Source organism: Balaenoptera borealis, assembly GCF_965194805.1.
Source record: "Balaenoptera borealis genome assembly, chromosome: 2".
Classification (NCBI taxonomy): Eukaryota; Metazoa; Chordata; class Mammalia; order Artiodactyla; family Balaenopteridae; genus Balaenoptera; species Balaenoptera borealis.
In genome coordinates this window covers 91,987,285-92,010,750 of record NC_138867.1, presented here as the reverse complement: position 1 = coordinate 92,010,750, position 23,466 = coordinate 91,987,285, and the positions used below count along the sequence as shown (strand labels likewise).

The 23,466-nt window shown below is 35.6% G+C and overlaps 1 protein-coding gene across 1 annotated transcript in view; it reads left to right on the top strand.

Moving 5' to 3' along the window:
- Nucleotides 1-23,466, top strand: part of TMEM232 (transmembrane protein 232) — a 245,062-nt gene that overhangs the window by 95,094 nt on the left and 126,502 nt on the right. The window contains 1 exon segment of the mRNA XM_082377095.1: nucleotides 20,265-20,512. Within this exon segment, the coding sequence (XP_082233221.1) occupies nucleotides 20,265-20,512 (248 nt within the window).

Below are 23,466 nucleotides of genomic sequence, written 5' to 3'. Positions count from 1 at the left end.
CTAATATTAATGAGGAATAAATTACTATTATCTTTAAGTAGTATTTGAGCTGGAAACTTAAATGATGAGTTACATGAAATGATTCAAAGAGGGAGGGTCAAGGAAAGCGTCTTTCAGATAAGGAAATGGCATGAGCCAAACATAAATAAGAATGCTTTAAGAGAAAGTCATTGGTTGACTTTGCCTTGTTGGGGAAAAAGGTTTGGATTGGGCAGTATTAGGCATCAAATTTGAAAGCTATGTTTTGGTTACCAAGCTAAGGTCTTAGAGACTTAGGGATGGTTTGATAAAACTGGAGACGCTAAGTAAAGGAAACAGTTTGGGGAAAAAATTTTTGTTCTTATTGGATTTTAATGGTTTGGTAATTTATGTTGGATAAAAATCATGTATACAATTTCCTATATATTTTTTTAATGAATTACTGCTTTGGAACTTGTGGTACACTGTTAGAGTAATTGTCCCCAATTTATTCAAGGCTCCCTATATCCCATCCTTCCTTCCCCACTCAAATTCTAGGTTTGACCATGTGACTTGATTTAAACAATTCTAATGCTATACAAGTAGAGATTTGAAAAATGCTTACACATTGGTGCCTACCCTCTCTTGTTCTCTTGGGACCCTGTAACTGATATGTAAATAAGTCCGAGTTAACCAGGTGGAAGATGAGAGACAACATGGTAGAGAGACAAGCCATCCTAGTTGTTCCACGGACGCCTCCCCAAACTAGCCAGTCCCTACCTGACCTAAGAGCTGATCATAGACACATGAATGAGAGCAGAAGACACATTCTCCTGTGCCTAGCTCAGGTTGCTGACCTTGGCACTGTGGACTAAATAAATGGCTGTGTTAAGCCTCTAAATTCTGAGTTTTTTGTTTTTTGTTTTTTTTTTACATAGTAAGAGTTTTCTGATTGAGTGCTACATAAATGAGATTTTAATCTGCTACATTGTTCAGTATAAATGTTACTTCTTTCATACTTATCATTTTTTAAAAGGCACTAATAATAATAGCTAAGATTTGTTGGGCGTTTACTGTGTGCCATGTGCTAAACACTTTACATGCATTAATTATTTAATCCTCAAAAAAACTCTGTATGATACATGAGTTGTTATAGTCTTGATTTTACTGATGAGGAAATTGAAACTTTAAATAAGGACAGTTAAACTTTTTGAAAGGTAAAGTAACTTGCCCATGGATACTGTGGTAGATTACATTGTTTGATTTTCTTATGTTGAATAATCATTGCATTTCTAGAAGAGAAACACTTGTTGATGATGTAGTAATCTTTTTAATATGGCTATATTTGCTTTGATATTATTTTGCTTAAGATATTGCACCCATAATTTTTTTTTTTTACTCTTCATTAAGATTTATTTATGCTTTTAAAATCATCTTTGAAATATATAGGACATAAGTAATAATTCTTCTTAAGGTGTTCCTTTATTTTTATTTTTTTGTATTTTATTTTATTTTTTTATACAGCAGGTTCTTATTATCTATTTTATACATATTAGTGTATATATGTCAATCCCAATCTCCCAATTCATTCCACCACTACCACCCCGCCATAATGTTTTTCTTATAATGTTTTCTCATAATGTAAGGTTTTATGTCAAAGTTATGCTGAACTAATAAAATGAATTTGGAAGTGATTATCTCTCTTCTTTTTTTTTTTCTATTCTCTGGAAGAATTTTGTAGTATTGTCATGATTTCTTCCTTAATAATTTTAATAAATTCCTTGAATTCCCAAGTGAAGCCATTTGGTCATGGATACTTACAGAAAAGTTTTTAATTTGTGGAAGAATTTTTCAGTTATATGCCTGCCTAGACTTTATTTTTCTTTGCATCAGTTTTGGTTGTTTTTTCTCCCTAAGAATGTGTTTATTTCATTTGCATTTTTAGAGATATTTTATAAAGTTGTTCACAGTATCCTTCGGTGATATTTTAACATTTTTAGAATCTGTCATGATGCTCTTTCTTTTGTTCTCCTTTTAGTGTATCATGCCAAGGGTTTATGAACTTTGTTTTTGAAAAAACAAGTTTTGATTCTCTTGATACTGATACTTATTACTTCTATTTTGAACCATTGGTTATTGAAATTTCTTAATGGCTACATATATGGAGATTTTGTTGTTATATTTATGATTTTTGATTTCTAGTTTAATTCTACTGTGTTCAGGAACAATAGTCTCATCATTATGAAATGTTCTTCTTTATAAAAAGTGTATCTTTTCTATTATGAGTATAATCACTGTACCTTTCTTTTATTAGGGTTCTTTTGGTTAGTATTTGCATGGAGCATCTATTTCCTTTTTTAAAATTCTAAGCTCTCTGAATTCTTACATGTATATATCTTTAGAGAAGCAATATTTTTTAACCTGAAAATTATTGACTTTATATTTGAATGCTTATTCTATTTGCACTTAATGCCATTAGAATATATTTGTGTTTATTACTACATCTTTCTATTTACTATTCTGTTTGTACTTCCTGTTCCTGGCTCTCCTTTTGTGTTTTTTTTTTTTTTTTTTTTTTTTGCTTTTCAATTCCATTCTTTTTTATTGAAGTATGGTTGATTTACAGTGTTATATTAACTTCAGGTGTACAACATAGTGATTCGATATTTTTATAGATTGTATTCCTTAAAGTTATTACAAACTATTGGCCATATTCCTTGTGCTGTGCATTATATCTTTGTATCTTATTTGTTTTATACCTAGTAGTTTATACCTCTTAATCCCCTTCCCCTGTCTTACCCCTCCCCACCCCTCCTCCTCACTGGTAACCACTAATTTATTCTCTGTGTCTGTGAGTCTGTTTCTGTTTTGCTTGTCATTCATTTGGTTTAATTTTTAGATTCCATATGTAAGTGAAAATATACAGTATTTGTCTTTGTCTGACTTACTTCACTAACCATAATACCCTCCAGGCCCATCCATGTTGTTGCAAATGGCAAAATTTCATTCTTTTCTATGGCTGAGTAATATATATATGTGTGTGTATGTATATATATATATATATATATATATATATATATATATATATATTATATATATAATCTCACATTTTCTTTATCCATCCATCTATTGATGGACACCTAGGTTGCTTCCAGTTCTTGGCTATTGTAAATAATGTTGCCATGAACATTGGAGTACATGTATCATTTTGAATCACTGTTTTTGTTTTCTTGGGATATATACTTAAGAATGGAATTGCTGGATCACATGGTAGTTCTTCTTTTAATATTTTGAGGAACCTCCACCATACTGTTTTCCATAGTAGCTGTACCAATTTACATTCCCACAAACAGTGTGCTAGGTTTCCCTTTTCTCCACATCTTCAGCAACATTTATAATGTGTTGTCTTTTTGGTGATGGCCATTCTGACCTGTGTGAGGTGATATCTCATTGTGGTTTCAGTTTGTATTTCCCTGCTTCGTGTTGTTGAACATCTTTTCATGTGCCTATTGGCCATCTGTTTTTTTTTTTTTTTTTGGAAAAATGTCTAATCAGGTCTTCTGCCCACTTTTTAATTGACTTGTTTGTTTTTTTGATATTGAGTTGTATGAGCTATTTGTATATTTTGGATATTAACTCCTTATCAGACATATCGTTTGCCAATATCTTCTCCCATTCAGTAGGTTGTCTTTTTGTTTTGTTGATGGTTTTCTTCACTGTGCAAAAGCACTTAAGTTTAATTCATTCAATTTGTTTATTTTTTCTTTTGTTTCTCTTGCTTGAGGAGACAAATCCAAAAATATATTGCCAAGACTTACATCAAAGAATGTACTGCCTATGTTTTCTTCTAAGAGTTTTATGGTTTCCAGTCTTACCTTTTAGGTCTTTAGTTCATTTTGAGTTTATTTTGTATATGGTATAAGAAAATGTTCTAATTTCATTCTTTTTCATGTACCTGTCCAGTTTTCCCAATACCACTTCTTTAACAGACTGTCTTTTCTCCATTGTATAGTTTTGCTTGCTTTGTTGTAAACTAATTGACCATATGTGCATAGATTTCTTTCTGAGCTCTCTATTCTGTTCCATTGATCAACATGTCTGTTTTTTTGCCATTACCACACTCTTTTGATTACTGTAGCTTTGTAGTATAGACTGAAGTCAGGGAGCATGATACCTCCAGCTTTGTTCTTTTTTCTTAATATTGCTTTGGCCATTTGGGCATCTTTTGTGGTTTCATACAAATTTTAGAATTATTTGTTGTAGTTCTATGAAAAATATCATTGGTATTTTGATAGGTATTGCATTAAATCTGTAGATTGCTTTGGGTAATATGCACATTTTAACAGGATTAACTCTTCCAATCCATGAACACAGGCTATCTTTCTATGTATTCATATCATCTTCAAGTTCCTTCATCAGTGTCTTATAGATTTAAGAGTATAAGTCTTTCACCTCCTTGGTTAAGTTTATTCCTGGGTATTTTGTTCTTTTGGATGCAGTTTTAAATGGGGTTGTTTTCGACTCATAGACATAGAGAACAGACTTGTGGTTGCCAAGGGGGAGGCGGGGAGGGAGAGGGATGGACTGGGAGTTTGGGGTTAGTAGATATAAACTATTATATATAGGATGGATAAACAACAAAGTCCTACTGTGTAGAACAGGGAACTATATCCAATCTCCTGGGATAAACCATAATGGAAAAGAATATAAAAAGAATGTATATATGTGTATAACTGAGTCACTTTGCTGTACAGCAGAAATTAGCACAACATTGTAACTCAACTATACTTCAATAAAAAAAAATTTTTTTTAATGCAGGATGTACCAAAAAAAAGGGATTGTTTTCTTGCTTTCTCTTTCTCATAGTTCATTATTAGTGTATAGAAAAGCAACATATTTCTGTATATTACTCTTGTAGACTGTAACTTTACTGAATTCATTTATTAGTTTTAAATTTTTTTGGTGTAGACTTTAAGGTTTTCTACATATAGTATTTTGTCATCTGCAAATAGTGACAGTTTTACTTCTTCCCTTCCAACTTGGATGCTTTTTATTTTTCTTGTCTGATTGCTGTGGCTAGGACTTAAAATGCTATGTTAAATAGAAATGGTGAGAGTGGGCATCCTTGTCCTGTTACTAATTTTAGAGGAAAAACTTTCATTTTTTTAACCATTGAGTATGATGTTAGCTATGGGTTTTTCATAAATGGGTTTTATTATGTTGAGATATTTTCCCTCTATGCCAAATTTGTTGAGAGTTTTTTTTTATCATGAACGGGTGTTGAATTGTGTCAAATGATTTTCCTGCATCTACTGAGATGATCATGTGATTTTTATCCTTCATTTTGTGAATTTGGGATATCACATTGGTTGATTTGTGTAAGTTGAACCATCCTTAAATCCCTGGAATACAGCCTACTTGTTCATGGTGTATGATCTTTTTTATATATTGTTGAATTCAGTTTGCTAATATTTTGTTGAGGATTTTTGCATCCATGTTCATCAAAGATACTGGCTTGTAATTTTCTTTTTTGTAGTGTCTGTCTGGTTTTGATATCAGGGTAATGGTAACCTTGTTGAATGAATTTGGGAGTGTTCCCTTCTCTTTAGTTTTTTGGAATAGTTTGAGGATAGGTGTTAACTCTCCTTTTTATGTTTGGTAGAATTCTCCTGTGAGGCCCTCTGATCCTGGACTTTTTTGGAAGTTTTTTGATACCAGATTCAATTTCATTTCTACTGATCAATCTGTTCAGACTGTCTATTTCTTCCTGATTTAGTCTTGAAAGATTATATGTTTCTAAGAGTTTGTCCATTTGTTCTTGGTTATGCAATTTGTTGGCAGATAACTATTTGTAGTATTCTCTCATTATTGTTTTTCTGTGATATCATTTGTAATTTCTCCTCTTTCATTTCTTATTTTGTTTGTGTCTTGTCTTTTTTTCTTGATGAGCCTAGCTAAAGGCTTATCAAATTTGTTTATTTTTCAAAAAAATCATCTCTTGGTTTCATTGATCTTTTCTATTGTCTTATTGGTCTCTATTTTATTTATTTCCTTATTACCTTTATTATTTCATTCCTTCTGCTGCCTTTGGGCTTTGTTTGTTCTTCTCTTTCTAATTCCTTTAGATCGTCATTTAGGTTGTTTATTTGAGATTTTTGTTGTTTCATGAGGTAGGCCTCTATTGCTATAAACGTCCCTCTTAGAACTGCTTTTGCTGTGTCCCATAGATTTTGGAAAGTTTTGTTTTTATTTTCACTTGTCTCAAGGTATTTTTGGATTTCGTCTTTGATTTCTTTGTTGAACCATCGTTTTTCTTAGTAGCATGATGCTTATTCTTCATGTGTTTGTGTTTTTCCCATTTTTCTTCTTATAATTGATTTCCAGTTTCATACTGGAAAAGATACTTGATATAATTTTTATCTAAAATTTGTTGAGACTTGTTTTGTGGCCTAGTATGTGATCTATCCTGGAGAACTTGCCATATGCACTTGAATCCAATATGTATTCTGCTGTTTTTGGATGGAATGTCCTGAGATATCGATTAAGTGCAATTGATCTAATATGTCACTTAAGGCAAATGTTTTCTTATTGATTTTTTGCCTGATGATCTGTCCATTTGTGTAAGTGAGCTTTTAAAGTTTCTTACTACTACTGTATTGTTTTCAATTTCTCCCTTTATAGTCTGTTGTTATTTGCTTTATATATTTATGTGCTCCTATATTAGGTGCATACATGTTAATGAATGTTATATCTTCTTGTATTGATCTGTTTATCATTATACAATGCCCTTTCTTGTCTTTTATTATAGACTTTGACTTTAATGTTTACTTTGTCTGATATGAGTATTGCTTTCCCAGCTTTTTTTTTCATTTCTATTTGCATGGAATATATTTTTCTATCCCCTCATTTTCAGTCTGCATGTGTCTTTAGCTCGAAAGTGAGTCTCTTGTAGGCAACATGTAGATAGGTCTTGTTTTTTAATCCAATCAGCCACCTTATGTCCTGTGATTGGAGAATTTTGTCCATTGACATTTAAAGTGATTATTGATAGTTATGTACTTGTTGCCATTTTGTTCTTTGTTTTCTGGTTGTTCTCTCTCCTTTTTTTAAAACTCATTTTGTGCCCTTTCAGGAAGATTTTTCATTATACCATTTCATCCCACCCCCTTTGTTTGTTTACTTGGTGGTCACACATTCCTTTATTTGTTACCCTGATGTTACAAAATGAATCCCTTATTATTGAATTCTAATGTAGGGAGATTTGTATTTTCCTGGACCATAAAATCGTCTTATAATATTTTAACTCCTTTTCTTTCTCTTAAACAATTTTCCTGTTGAGCATTTAAACTGTGTGTGTTTCTCTGGGTGTGTTTCTGTGTTTTTGTGTGTGTGTGCATGGCTGCATGTGTGTGTGTTTACAGATACCAACATCTTAATATTGTTTTATACACTCAGTATTCTTTAGATTTACTTGTATATTTACATGTTTCTTTCCTTACTTTTCCTTCTTGAATTGCTGACCTTCTATATGGGATTATTTTTCTTTCACTCAAAGAAAATCCTTTCATATTCTTTTCATGAACATCTGCTGGTGGCTAATTCTGTCAGTTTTTACTGACAAAAGGTTTTTATTCAATCTGATTTTGAAGGATAGTTTTATTGGCCAAGAATTCTATATTGGTATAGATATGACAAAGTTAAGTGTCTGATTGCAGTGTTTGTTCTTTTCCTAGCTAATGGTTTTCCTTGCATCATTTTTATGATTTTGGTCATAAAGCCTTTTTTTCAAATTATTTTTAGCTAATATATTTTTAATGTAAATTGCATATTAACATGTCTATACTAGGTTTCAGGAATAATAATGTCTAAACGAATGCCTTTAAATTCTCCACAGCTAATTATTCAAAAGACCAAAGTGATTAGCATCTATTCAGTTTTCAGTTTTTCTCTTCTAAGGCTGAAACTCCCTTTTATGCTTAATTTCTCTGAGGAAAATGATACTCATATTTATTTCATGTTTTAAAAAGCTGCCTTCTTAAGCGAGTTAATAATGGTACCATAGAATAACTTAAACAACTAAATCACATATATGAATCAGACAAAGCAAGATGATTTCAAAAGAATGAGTACCTTTGGTCTATAGGTGTAATGTGTTAGAGCAAATATTTTGAAATTATTAAGGTTGTACTATCCTGTCTGGAATAGTCTGAACACTTTCTATATAATTTATCTTTATAGGTGTGTTTAATTTTACAGTACAACATGAGCATGATATAATCAAATTTCCTTTCCTTTTCTTTCTTTTTGGCACTATCATGGCAACACTTACTTACAGTAATAAAATACAAAGGTTAGTTACTTGTTTTTAAACATGCTTAGTTTTTAAAAATTACTTAATAATTCCCACATACCATTAAACCACTTATATTATTGTCCTGTGATACCTCTTTGGGGAACAAATTCTATGGCATAAAATAGTTAGAAGCTTTCTTTTACAAGTGGTAAAAACTCTGTTAGTCTTTAGATGCTGCCTCACTGCTCAATGTGAATAGAGAACATCTAAAAAAAAAAAAGCCCTATACAGTGCATACAGTGAAGGCTTGTACCTCAGATGCTTTGATCTGAAATAAAATATTTATTCCACTTTTATTTCAGTTAATGCAAATGACTATGCTTATGGCAAAACCTTTGTTTATTCTTTCTTTCCTAACATCTTGCTCCCAGAACCTTTCCTTGTGTAAGGTAATCATCATATTACCTACACAGAGTGAAACATAGCCTTAATTATAAACTACTCTACATTAGAGTGGGAAGGATTTATTTCACAAGGATTGATGATACTTGTATGTTTATGGAATTAAGAGAGGTTTTCTCTTTTTATACTTTAAAAATAAATATGCAATTCATATGATAAACTATTGATTTTAATAAACTAAAATTTATACTTAATGCCTCAATTTATCTACATCACTGGTAAATCCTTTACTAACTGTATTATGTACTTTAATGTCTTGTATGTTTTTTTATCCGTAGTGGCATTCTATCATCTACAATTCTTTTTATATCTGTTCATAAAATTTGATACTTAATGGAGGTTAGATGAGAGGTGAGATATTTAATAGCAAATTTGAAATGAAAAACATTTCTAAATATCCCTAAACATGAACCCTTCATCTGACAAATTCAATATAAACCCAACTGTTGCCTGAGTATTTGGGAAAGAAATAAAAAACTGTCATATAGTCACAGTGGCATAATAAACAAATGTTAATTGATGTGCTTTGTTTGAAATACTTCCATGGAGACTTGCAATGAGCAAGGCTCTTCTGTATAGGCAATTCTGCAGCATATGTTGGCACATCTAGGAAAAGTCATCATGTATAAATGCTTTCTGCCATCTGGTATATGACCTAAAATATCAAAAGGAAATATGTACAACTAAAATGAATATGTGACTTTATTCAGAGTACCTTTGACTCATTAGGTGAAGCCCTTGCTGGTTAACATTTCATGGTGATATCTTTAAAGTAAAATTTGTTTTTATTCTTAATGATATTTCCATACTCCTAATGTACTTTTTCTATTTATTGGAGTATAATTGCTTTACAATGTTATGTTAGTTTCTGCTGTACAATGAAGTGAATCAGCTATATGTATACATATATCCCCTCCATCTTGGACTTCCCCCCGCCACCATCCCACCCATCTAGATTGTCACAGAGCACCATGCTGAGCTCCCTGTGCTATATAGCAGGTTCCCACTACCTATCTCTTTTACACACGGTAGTGTATTTATGCCAAACCTAATCTCCCAGTTCGTTCCATCCTCCCTTTCCCCACAGTGTCCACATGTCGGTTCTCTACATCTACGTCTCTATTCCTGCCCTGCAGATAGGTGCATCTGTACCATTTTTCTAGATTCCACATGTATATGTCAATATATGATATTTGTTTTTCTCTTTCTGACTTCACTCTGTATGACAGACTCTAGGTCCATCCACAACTCTATAGCTGACCCAATTTCTTTCCGTTTTATGGCTGAGTAATATTCTATTATATATCTATACCACATCTTCTTTATCTATTCATCTGTCATTGGACACTTAGACTGTTTCCATGTCCTGGCTATTGTAAATAGAGCTGCAATGAACATTGGGGTGCATGTGTCTGTTTGAATCACAGTTTTCTCAGGGTATATGCCCAGTAATGGGATTGCTGGCTCATATGGTAGTTCTATTTTTAGTTTTTTTAAGGAACTTCCATACTGTTCTCCATAGTGTCTGTATCAATTTACATTCCCACCAACAGTGCAAAAGGGTTCCCTTTTCTCCACACTCTCTCCAGCATTTATTGTTTGTAGATTTTTCGGTGATGGCCATTCTGACCAGTGTGAGGTGATACCTCATTGTAGTTTTGCATTGTTCTAATAATTAGTGATGTTGAGCAGCCTTTCATGTGCCTCTTAGCCATCTGTATGTCTTTGGTGAAATGTCTGTTTAGGACTTCTGCCCATTTTTTGATTCGGTTGTTTGTTTTTTTGATATGGAGCTCTAAGACCTGTTTGTATATTTTGGAGATTAATCCTTTGTCAGTTGCTTCATTTGCAAATATTTTTTCCCATTCTAAGGGTTGTCTTTTCATCTTGTTTATAGTTTCCTTTGCTGTGCAAAAGCTTTGAAGTTTCATTAGGTCCCATTTGTTTATTTTTGTTTTTATTTTCATTACTCTAGGAGGTGGGTCAAAAAGGATCTTGCTGTGATTTATGTCAGAGAGAGTTTTTCCTATGTTTTCCTCTAAGAGTTTTATAGTGTCTGGTCTTACATTTAGATCTTTAATCCATTTTGAGTTTATTTTTGTGTATGGTGTTAGGGAGTCTTCTAATTTCATTCTTTTACATGTAGCTGTCCAGTTTTCCCAGCACCACTTATTGAAGAGACTGTCTTTTCTCCATTGTATATCCTTGCCTCCTTTGTCATAGATTAGTTAACCACAGGTGCCTGGGTTTATCTCTGGTTTTCTGTATTGTTCCATTGATCTGTATTTCTGTTTTTATGCCAGTACCATATTGTCTTGATTACTGTAGCTTTGTAGTATAGTCTGAAGTCAGGGAGTCCAGTTCCTCCAACTCCGTTTTTTTCCCTCAAGATTGCTTTGTTTATTTGGGGTCTTTTGTGTCTCCATACAAATTTTAAGATTTTTCATGCTAGCCCTGTAAAAAATGCCATTGGTTATTTGATAGGGATTGCACTGAATCTGTAGATTGCTTTGGGTAGTATAGTCATTTTCACAATGTTGATTCTTCCAATCCATGAACATGGTATATCTCTCCATCTGTTTATGTCATCTTTGATTTTGTTCATCAGTGTCTTGTAGTTTTCTGAGTACAGGTCTTTTGTCTCCTTAGGTAGGTTTATTGCTAGGTATTTTATTCTTTTTGTTGCAATGGTGAATGTGATTGTTTCCTTAATTTTTCTTTCTGATCTTTCATTGTTAGTGTATAGGAATGCAAGAGATTTCTGTGCATTAATTTTGTATACTGACACTTCCCCAAATTCATTGATTAGCTCTAGTAGTTCTGGTGGCATCTTTAGGATTTTCTGTGTATAGTATCATGTCATCTGCAAACAGTGACAGTTTTACTTCTTCTTCTCCAATTTGTATTCCTTTTCTTTCTCTTCTCTGATTGCTGTGGCTAGGACTTCAACAACTATGTTGAATAGTAGTGGCAAGAGTGGACATCCTTGTGTTGTTCCTGATCTTAGAGGAAATGCTTTCACTTTTTCACCATTGTGAATGATGTTTGCTGTGGGTTTGTCATATATGGCCTTTATTATGTTCAGGTAGGTTCCCTCTATGACCACTTTCTGAAGAGTTTTTATCATAAATGGGTGTTGAATTTTGTCAAAAGCTTTTTCTGCCTCTATTGAGATGATCATATGGTTTTTATTCTTCAATTTGTTATTATGGTGTATCACATTGTTTGATTTTCATATACTGAAGAATCCTTGTATCACTGGGATAAATCCCACTTGATCATGGTGTATGATCCTTTTAATGTGCTGTTGGATTCTGTTTGCTAGTATTTTGTTGAGGATTTTTACATCTATAATCATCAGCGATATTGGTCTGTAAATTTCTTTTTTTTGTGATATCATTGTCTGGTTTTGGTATCAGGGTGATGGTGGCTTCGTAGAATGAGTTTGGGAGTGTTCCTTCCTCTGCAATTTTCTGGATGAGTTTGAGAACAATGGGTGTCAGCTCTTCTCTATATGTTTGATAGAATTCACCTGTGAAGCCATCTGGTCCTGGACTTTTGTTTGTTGGAAGATTTTAAATTACAGTTTTAATTTCATTACTTGTGATAAGTCTGTTTATATTTTCTAATTCTTCCAGGTACAGTCTTGGAAAATTGTACCCTTCCAAGAATTTGTCCAGTTTTTCGTGGTTGTCCATTTTATTGGCATATAGTTGTTAGTAGTAGTCTCTTATAATCCTTAGTATTTCTGCGGTGTCGTTGTGATTTCTCCTTTTTCATTTCTAATTTTATTAATTTGCATTCTCTACCTTTTTTTCTTGATGAGTTTGGCTAAAGGTTTATCAATTTTTTTAATCTTCTCAAAGAACCAAATTTTAGTTTTATTGATCTTCGCTATTTTTTCTTCATTTCTATTTCACTTATTTCAGCTTTGATTTTTATGATTTCTTTCCTTCTAATAATTTTGGTTTTTCTTTGTTCTTCTTTCTCTAGTTGCTTTAGATGTGGGTCCTTTTCTTCTCTTCTGTTTCCTGCCTAGAAAAGTTCCTTTAGCATTTGTTGTAAAGCTGGTTTGGTGGTGCTGAATTCTGTAGCTTTTGCTTGTCTGAAAAGCTTTTGATTTCTCCATCAAATCTGAATGAAATCCTTGCTGGGTAGAGTAATCTTGGTGGTAGGTTTTACTCTTATATCACTTTAAGTATGTGCTGCCACTGCCTTCTGGCCTGCAGAGTTTCTGCTGAAAAATCAGCTGCTAACCTTATGGGGATTCCTTTGTATGTTATTTTTTGCTTTTCCCTTGCTGCTTTTAATATTTTTTCTTTAAATTTAATTTTAGTTAGTTTGATTAATATGTGTCTTGGTGTGTTTCTCCTAAGGTTTAACCTGTATGGGACTCTGCACTTCCTGGACTTGGATGACTATTTCCTTTCCCATGTTAGGGAATTTTTCCGCTATAATCTCTTTGAATATTTTCTCAGACCCTTTCTTTTTCTCTTCTTCTTCTGGGACCCCTATAATTCGAATATTGGTGCGTTTAGTGTTGTACAAGAGGTCTCTGATATTGTCTTCAATTCTTTTCATTGTTTTATCTTTATTCTGCTCCTCATCAGTTATTTCCACCATTCTTTCTTCCAGCTCACTTATTTGTTCTTCTCCCATAGTTATTCTGTTATTGATTCCGTCTTGTGTATTTTTCATTTTAGTTACTGTGTTGTTTATCTCTGTTCTTTAGTTCTTCTAGATCTTTGTTAAACATTTCTTGTATTTTCTTGATCTGTGCCTCCATTCTGTGTCCGAGATTCTGGTTCATCTTTACTATCATTACTCTGAATTATTTTTCAGGAAGGTTGCCTATTTCCTCTTCATTTATTGGTCTTGTAATTTTTTACCTTGTTCCTTCATCAGTGACATATTTTTTTGTCATCTCAGTTTTGTTTTTTTTTTGATGGGTGGGATTGTGTTCCTGTCTTACTGGTTGTTTGGCCTGAGGCTTCCAGCACTTGAGTTTGTGGGCTGCTGGGTACAGCTGGGTCTTGGTGTCGAGATGAGGACCTGTGGGAGACCTCACTGTGATGAATATTCCCTGGGTCTGAGGTTTTCTGTTAGTCCAGTGGTTTGGACTCAGAGCCCCCATCACAGGAGCTCAGGCCCCACCCCCAACTCGTGAACCAAGATTCCACAAGCCACGCAGGTTTGCAAAAGAAAGAAAAGAAAAAAAGGAGCAGATCAATAACAGAGTATAAAATAAAATAAAATTAGAAAACTAACAGATATGTTAGAAAAAATAAAAAATAAATAAATATATAGATGGAACAACAACCAGAAGGTAAAAGAGAACCACAATAGAAAAAGACAGAAGGAAAAAAAAAAGCCAGAAAAGGCCTTGCCTGTGTGTGGCAGGACTTAGGTAGGGGCGGGGTTTAGGCGGTAGGCAGGGCCTATGCTTCAGACCCAACAGGGCCATAAGAGGTGCTGGGAGGGGTGGGTGGTGGCGCTTAGGCTCAGCGCAGTAGGAGGGTCCAGCAGTGCCTCTAGCCTTGGAGGGTGGAGGACCAGGTCTGGGACCCCAGCAGGCTCCCTGGGCCCAAGTGGGTGGGGGAAATGCTAGGTCTGTTCCCCCAATTCTCCTATCCCAGAGGGTCCCTCCCCTTTGGTCTCTCTTCTTCTTCCCCCTCCCCTCCTATGCCCCTAGGACCCATGTGGCTGGAGAGGGCCCAGGAAGGCAGGGGACCAGACCCGGAAGCCCAACAGGCTTTCTGGGGCTGAGTGGGTGGGGGAAACACCTGTGGCACTTCCCCTGATCCTCCGGTCCTAGAGGTTCCCCTCCCATCTGCCTCTCCTCCTCTTCCCACCTCTTGCCTCTCTCCTACGCCCCTAGGACCCCCACGGCCAAAGGGTGTCTTGGAGGATGGAGAACTATGGCTGGGAGACCAGCAGGCTTCCTGGGGCCCAAGTGGGTGGGGTAAACACCCTCCATGCCTCCCCTGATCCTCCATCCCGGAGGGCCCCTCCCCTTCCGCCTCTCCTCTTCTCCCCCTGCCTCCCTCCTACGCCCCTAGGACCAATGCGCCCTGGAAGGGGCCCCGGTGAACAGAGGACCTGGCCAGGGAGCCCAGCAGGCTTCTGGGGGGCCCAAGAGGGTGGGGGAAATGCCCGCGGTGCCTCCTCTGATCCTCCGATCCCAGAGGGCCACTTCGCAACCACCTCTCCTTTTCTTCCCCCCATTCCAGGAGCAATGCAGCCAGAGGGGGCCCTGGAAGGCAAAAGACCTGAACCAGGACCCCAGCAGGCTTCCCAGGGCCCAAATGGGTGGGGGGAACGCCCTCCACACCTCTGCTGATTTTCCGGTCCTGGAGGGTCCCACTGTCTGCCTCTCCTCCTCCCTTCCCTCCCTCCCTCCCTCCCTCCCTCCCTCCCATGCCCTTAGGACCCACAAGGTCAGAGGGGGCCCTGGAGAATGGAGGACCAGGCCCGGTAGCCTAGCAGGCTTCCTAGGGCCCAAGTGGGTGGGGGAAACGCCCTCCGTGCCTCCCCTGATCCTCCACTCCCAGAGGGCCCCTCCCCATCTGCCTCTCCTATTCTCCCCCCACCTCCCTCCTATGCTCCTAGGACCCACATGGCCCAGAGGGGGCCCCAGAGAACAGAGGACCAGGTCTGGGAGCCCAGCAGGCCTCCCAGGACCCACTTGGGCAGGGGAAATGCTAGGTGCACTCCCCCCTGATCCTCCAAGCTCCCAAAGGTCCTGCCAGGCGTGGGAACCCCTACCCTCTCCCAGCCACCCCTCAGGGGCGCTGGTCCTGTCTGGCCTCCACTCCTCCTCCCCCTCACTCCCCTCCACATCCTACCTGGTTGCTTGGGGTTCCTCCCATTTCCTTGGGTATTGAGGTCCCCCACCAGCATCCAGTAGGTGTCCTAGTTGTAGGGAGACGTGAACTCCACATCTTTCCATGCCGCCATCTTCCTAATGTACTCTTTAAGCAGCAAAATAGAATAAACAGCACTATTAGTTTCTACTCTCAATAACGGTCTCTCTCATCCCTCACATATGGCTCTTCTTTTGACATAAATGGAAACTCTTAAACATGGAAAGGGAGGTGTATTTTTGAAAGAGTGTGGTTTCTTTAAATACTTATGAATAGAATTCCAGTATAACAGATATGTTGTTTTAAGAAAACAAAAATATTTGTAGAGTTTTTACAATGCACCAGCCACTGTGCTAAGTATCTTACCTTTATTAACTCATCTAAGCCTTATAACTCTCCCACCACCAGCATCACCCATACAGATAAAGGATCTGAGTCTAAACAAGATTAAAAGAAGTAGCTGGTGGTGAACGCACCTATGAGTGAGTTTAACCCAAAGGCTTTGCCATTTCCATGTCATCCTGCCTCCAAAATTAGATATAAACAAGGAACTAACATTTATTGAAGAACTTTTGTGTGCCAGACACTATGCTAGAAAATATATTCACGTTTTGTGTTTAATTTTTACAGTAACCTAGAAAGGACAGTATTATTATTATTCTATGTTAGGAATAAAGAAACATGCTTAGAGAGGTTAAGTAACTTGTGCAAGATCACACAACTTGTAAAGTGGGAAAATGGATATTCCCATCTAGTCCTTTTCTTAATCTACTACATCAGTCCTTTTTAAACTTTAATATATTCAGGAGTAGGGCCTGAAATTCTCTATTTAGAACATGCTCCTAGGTAATGATAATAATAATGGTCTAAGGACCACAGTTTTAGTAACAAGTAGTTACTCATGCTGTCCTCCTTTGTGGGATTTTATAACTCCTGTAGGAAATAACCGTTTGAGACCACCAAAAAGTCACTTATATTTAAATTTTGAAGTTTGAAGAAAAAATTATAAGTTTTTTCACAAATAAGTTAAATGTTCCCAGGTCTAAGACTACTTAAGGACAGGTGGAGACCAAAAACAGAGACATAGTAAGAGATGGAGACAAAATTTAATGCAAACTATGGCACAGTGGCTTAATATCCTATTTCTTTCTCTTTTATTCCCTTATGTTGAGGGCAGTGTGAGTTAGCTTAAATTTCGGTACTACATTTCCCTAACTGTTGATGGAAAATTCAGAACTCTGGACAGGCTTTTATTTTCTCTTGTATTGCTACTACATCATAATTCCTTGAGTAATTTCACCTGCTCTGACATCCATCTTCTTGCCAACCTAAATGAATCCTGGTTTTTACCATCATTATGCCCAATATAAAGACAGAAGGGTGGGTATCTGACCTTGCATGTTGCTACAATCTATGTGAGAGAGAAATATTCTTCAGGAATACCACTTTTTCAATTTTAATACTAAATCAGTAAAATTATCATAGATAATAAAAAATTGCCATTTGTTTCTTAATAAAAAATGTCAAGTTTCAACAATGCAATAAGAAAAATCCTGAATTTTAAAGCTTTCATGGCATTGCTAAGAAAATAGGCACACATGATAAAAATGTAAATGTATAAATAATGTATAAAGATTGGAGTTTGGGGTAGTAAATTCATGAATTTGGAATCTAAACAATGGTCATTAATATTTTGGGTAAGTTTACTTCCAAGAAGTATAGATTTATACTTATGCACCATTGGCATAGATAAATTCATAGTCTCTGAATTTTAAAATGAGAATAATATCTTTAAGAGAAGGAAGACTCTTTAGAATAGAGCTATGGAAGTATAATCCTATTTGATAAATTTGTTAATATAAAAGTAGCTATGTAACAAATTTGTTTTCAGCATGAAGAGGTTAGATCAAGTCTTCTCAAGATTGGTGGTGGAAGGATCTTATAAAAGCCAGAGCATCAGTGTCTGTCTTAGGGTAGCCCTGAAGCAACTGATGCCTATTGTGCTTCTCACTATTGGCTAGACAGATCATCCTTTGTCATCTAAGTGAATCCTCACAAAACTCTGAGGTGGTAATTATTATCTCCACATCACAAATGAAAAACAAAATGGAACCAAACTAAACACAAAATATAGACCTGGAGAGGTTAACTAAATTCCCCAAGTTTGCATTTTAAATTCCTAAGTGGAATAGCCAGACCTGATTTCAGATCTTTCTAACTGCAAAGCCCCATATTCTTTCCTGGCTTTTTCCTGCAGGAAAACAAACAAAACCTTTTATAGATAAGGCAAATATGCCTTTGACCGATATTTGAAGCTACATTTCCGTAAGTTGAATGCCTTGGACATCATTGAGGGCGGAAAATTAACCTGGGCTTTCAACCAGGGAACCATCGTGAAAGATATGGCAATGCCTTCATTTTGCTATTTGAGAGAGCTGGCATCTGGATCTATATAACCTATCCAGTCTGGGAGGGAAGAAAGCAAAGCGTAGCCAAATGAGACAAAATGAAAAAAGCATTAAGATTCTATAATGCAGGGTAATGCTCTCCTGGAAACAATGTATTTTACCAGAAATTATGTGATGAGAAGACATTATTTTTGTTGGTCCATTCACTTACACATTTATTAATTCATCATTCTCTTAGCAATCGAAGAGCTCATAGTAGTATGTTTGTGCAACTATATGTTGTTATTGATTTTGAAGTACCTTTTCTTATGAAAAAATTAATCCAGAGAAACTAAGCAGAATAAACAGCCCAGGTATTGTGATTACCATTTTACAGATGAACATGCAGACTTTGAGACATTAAATAATGTCCTAAAAATCACAACAGCTACTGAGTGTTCTTGGCACAATTTAATTTCTTGTTTGAAATTGAATGCTCTTTCCATGATTTTGACCTAGTTAATAAGCAAGATACACAACTGGGAATAGTATAAACATAATTGTATACTGATTGCAACATCCAGAGGTAATTGAAATCAAAGATATTTAAGAATAGGTATATTTCAATGAGGGCTAGTCATAAAGTTCCTTTTCTGAAATAGTGAAAATACAGCTCTCTTTTTTAAATGTCAGTATTAATTTTCTAGCACTTTGAGGCTATTTTGAGTCCTCATTTCATTTTTTTGATGCTTACCTATTTGCATGATTTTCACCGTATTTTTTTTACACATGTTTTTTGCATGTTATTCTTTCTCATCATTTCACAGTATTCCATATGTATTTACTTTGCCTTTTGCTATTTTCCTTATTGCTTTAAACCTTTATTTTTTCAATTTTATCATAAGATTGTTCTCATTTTTTTCCACTGTAATTTTGTCTAGATAATGCAATAGTCAGTCTTTAAATGGTAATTTCAGTAATCCTGATCTTGGAATCCTAAAGAGGTTAGTTAGATATTCATATGCAGAAAAACATTTTTCATTCCTTTGTTTTCTACCATAGGATCTATAGACTTTTAAAATGAATCCTGAGTGACTGGTAATGAGCTGCCCAAAGATGGATAATATTAAATAAAACTGTAAGAACTTAAATAATAGGAGGCAGCACCTAACTTAGTTATGAGAAAGAGTTTTTAATATTAGCATATTGTAAACACTAAAAGTATAATACGTGACATTTTGAAACTTACATCTTCATTTATTATTACTGATACCAGCCAAGGAAAACATGCCTCTAGCTATCTCAAAAGAAGATATAGGGGGCTTCTCTGGTGGTGCAGTGGTTGAGAGTCTGCCTGCTAATGCAGGGGACACGGGTTCGAGCCCTGGTCTGGGAAGATCCCACGTGCCGCGGAGCAGCTAGGCCCGTGAGCCACAACTACTGAGCCTGCGCGTCTGGAGCCTGTGCTCCGCAACAAGAGAGGCCGCGATAGTGAGAGGCCCACGCACTGCCATGAAGAGTAGCCCCCGCTTGCCGCAACTAGAGAAAGCGCTCGCACAGAAACAAAGACCCAACACAGCCAAAAAAAAAAACCCAAAAAAACCAAAAAAAACCCCCCAAAAACCGCAAATGAGTTTAAAAAAAAAAAAAAAGATATAATTAAAAATCAGTCATGGACATTATTGAATATAAATAGGAAAATTCAGAAAATTGCTCTTTCCTGAATAAAAATTGCTTAAGTATTGTGGAATTTTTGTGTTAGGTTTTTTTCTATATTAGGACATATTCAATTTAATATAAATCTAAATCCTAGAACATCTCCAGTGAAAGCTAAATATAAAGCCCTTTTTGTTTTTTACTTTACTCAAGTTTTGTGCTATAGAAATTTTCTGTTGACTTCAAGGAAAGTTTAGATTATGCACAGAGAAATGAAATTCTGACTTAATAAAACATCTGTATTACTTCAACTGATTGCTTAATTTCTTAGTAAATAAATATTACAAATGCTTATGAAATTCTTGCGTGGGAAGTATACAAATTTAAAATAGAAATTATATCATTACATTTTTGAAATTTCAAGACTGATTTCCTTCATGCTTAATTGTTTATTTCATTGAAAATTCTTGTTACAATTTTTAAAATCTTTTGGGGAACTGCATTTTTCTTTTAAAGCTTATTTTAATAGGAAGAATGCAACATTAGTCAAAGAAAATAAACACACATTTTAACTTTAATAATAATACATCATTTTTTCTCATTTAATTCTATGTCAACTGGTTATTTTTTCTTTTCTTTCAACAGGCTGAGATAAATGACCCAACTGATCCTTTCACAAGTTATAGTACAAAAGTCTCATCAAATGTAGGGGATGAAAATTTCTCCAAATATATAGGATGGAGAATTGCCAACATACTTTCCAAACTATTCTTCCCTTCCACTGATACCTGTGTTCTTCCTTTGAAAAAAACATTGATAAAACGGCACCAAATGAAATATCTGAACAAAAAGCAGGATTCCATGAAGAAGAGAGTTCTACAATTTACTGTAAGGTAAAGTGAAGTACTATTCAAAATAGTTGTTATTCTAACATATTCTATTTTGGAGTTATATAAATTTTATATAATCATGTGCCACATTATTTAACTCAGTTTCTCTTTTTTAATTCAAATCTTGGCTCCACCACCTCCTAGATATTTTATCATTAGCAAGTATTCCTTTCTCAGAAAGTATTTCCTCATGCTTAAAATAGGTATTATTATGTAATATAAATCAATGTTTTAATAAAGTGAAAGCCTCTCTTCCATAGTGACCTACATTTACCTAGTTTACCCCCATCTTTCCCTATCATTAAATGCTGTGTATCCTTCCAGCATCTATAAAATGTCAATATAATAAATTATAAGTATATTTAAAATTTTCTCTCCATTTTCCACTATGGTTTATGGATTTTTAAAAGTCTTTTTGGGAATGTTCTTTTTATTTCAAGATTAAAATGTCACATTTCTCCTAGTACTTTTAAGGATTCATTTTGAACACTTTAATCATTGGTCCATTTGAAATTTTTTCTGGTATGTGGTGTGAGGTATAGATCCATGTGGCTACTCAGTTGTCCCAGCAATATTTATTGAGTGATCTATCTCCCTTCAATATTTTTCCCTGATTTTAAATATCTTTATCAAATATGAAATGCCCATTTATTTTCTTTTTCTATGTTCTAAAATAATTTCAATAATTTGGAATTATCTACTCTTTTAAGCTTTGGTAGAATTTCCTCTTCAACCATTAGTACCTTATAGCTCTTCTAAGGGTAGTTCTTTGTCAAATTCTTCTGTTTTATGTGGCTCTTGGCAGGGCTTATATTCAGCCATAATGTGCAGGTACAGCTGGATTCCATTCTTACTGTTTGAGGCCCCTGCCATAAAAGTATCTGGAGTATCAGTTCTGAATATCAGTCTCTTTAGATCTTTCTCCTTCTTTTTAAGTCAATTTTAGCAAATTATGCTTTCTTTAAATATTACATGTTTTATTCCATTTTTCCGAATTTTTTGGCCATAATTGAACAAAATAGCGTCTTAAGATTCCTTCTGTTTTCTGTTTCTGTGGTTATCCCCTTCCCCTTAACTAATTCTCATTTTGTGTATTTGCATTTGGTCCGTTTTACGCTTCTTAAGTAGTTTGTTTGCTATTTTGTCTATTTTATATTATTTTTTCAATGACCCAGCTTTTGGCTTCTAACTCATGTATTTTTGTTCTTATGTTTATGAGTCTGTTACTACTTCTTTTCTTGGATCTATTTTGTGGCTTACTTTTCTTGAAGAAGATGCTAAATTATTTGGGAAGTTTTCTTCCTCAGCATTTGCCTAACTCATTATCTGAGTTCCAAAATCATGTGACTGTTGCTGCCCAAAGGTGGACTTTAGTGCAGGGGTAATAACTGGGTGAAACAAGGCGAGGAGGAAAGTTTTCCTTTTGTGCACACAAATAGTCAAGAGAAAAATAGACACATGCTTGAGAAGAGTTTTGACACAGGTTTAAGCATTTATTCAAGAATTCTAAAGCCAGTGAGGAATATATGTAGAGCTGAGATTAAGGATCACACAGCCTGCACTTTAGAAGTCTCATGTGCGGTGCAGGAATAAATAGTATAAAAATGTTCTTCAGCATGTGTTATAAATATCTATAAAATTGCAATATGTTCAAGGTATAATGGAAAGGCCAGCTTTAAATGTTATGAGTATTGAGATTTACTTCTGAATCCCCAAATGTCTTCTGTACATTTTCAAGGACCGCAGACACGGAAGAAAAATCAGTCTGGGACTACAGAGAGGACAGTGTACTTTGGTTTCTCATCATGGTCAGTTAAAGGAAAAGATAGAAAGAAAGAAACTAGAAAAATAAAAGAAACGGGGTATTGACCAAAGGCGATTAAAGAAACAGTGGGGGAAAGGGTAAATAGACAGTAAAAAGGCAGCTGGAGATGAATGATGCCCACTGGGACACAGAAAGGAAGGACCTAGAGAGACAGAGATAAGGCGACATATTGGGAATGCTTAAAATAGCAGAACAGAGAAATAAATGTTAGGAGCAGAAAGAAAGATGAAAGAGATCAAAAGGAAAGGGAGAAGATATAAGTAAGGGGAGAGACATACTGAGAATGGAAAGTAGAGTGGAGACATATGCACAGGGTTTGGGGACAGGGGTAGAGAATATGCAGGGTCAGAGAAGGAGGCATAAAAGGCAAGGGGTGGGGTTAAGACCCAAAGAGTCCTGTAGGTTTTGAAGGATTAGTATATGAGATTTCTCCTCAGCCTACGGTTCATTACATAAATGAGAATCATCCATCACTGATCTTTAAAAATGTTACCTTCTTATCCATTTTTTCACAGCTCATTACAGCTTCTAGAAATTAAACTTAGGGTCTCTGGCTTGAATGAGAGCCACAGCAGCACAGCAGCCTGAGCTTCCCTCTAGCAGAAGTCCCTCGGGGCAGCCCAGGGTGACTTTCACATTGCACCCTTCCCGCTGTAGAGCATGGGAACTGTGCCCCCTGGAGTTGTGCATATTGCCAGCTCCAGTCAGGGGTGAACTGATCCCTGGCTGCAACAGATGTGAGTGGAATAGGGCTAGAGCTCAGTGACATCAAGACAAAGGCTAGGTCAGTCCTGGTTGAACAGTCTCTACTGTCTGTTTGGGGTACGGGATAGACCTGCTTTTAAAAAAGTTGTTGAAAAGCATGTTTAAGCTTTAACTTTAACTTTTAATGCATTGAAAAAATGGCTCTGGCTCACTAAATATTAACTGTGGGAAATGTTGTTTCTTCCGTTTGCTTGATTCTCCATCTAGTCAACAGTCCCGTAGCTATAGCTCCTTTTGTCATTTCTCCACCTCCTCCCACGTCCAGGTCCACAGACTGGAATTAATGCAATTAATGAACTTCTGAGCATGGTGGAGTCCTATAGGTAAAGCACAAAGACATAATTTAAAGCCCACTGTATGCTTAGCT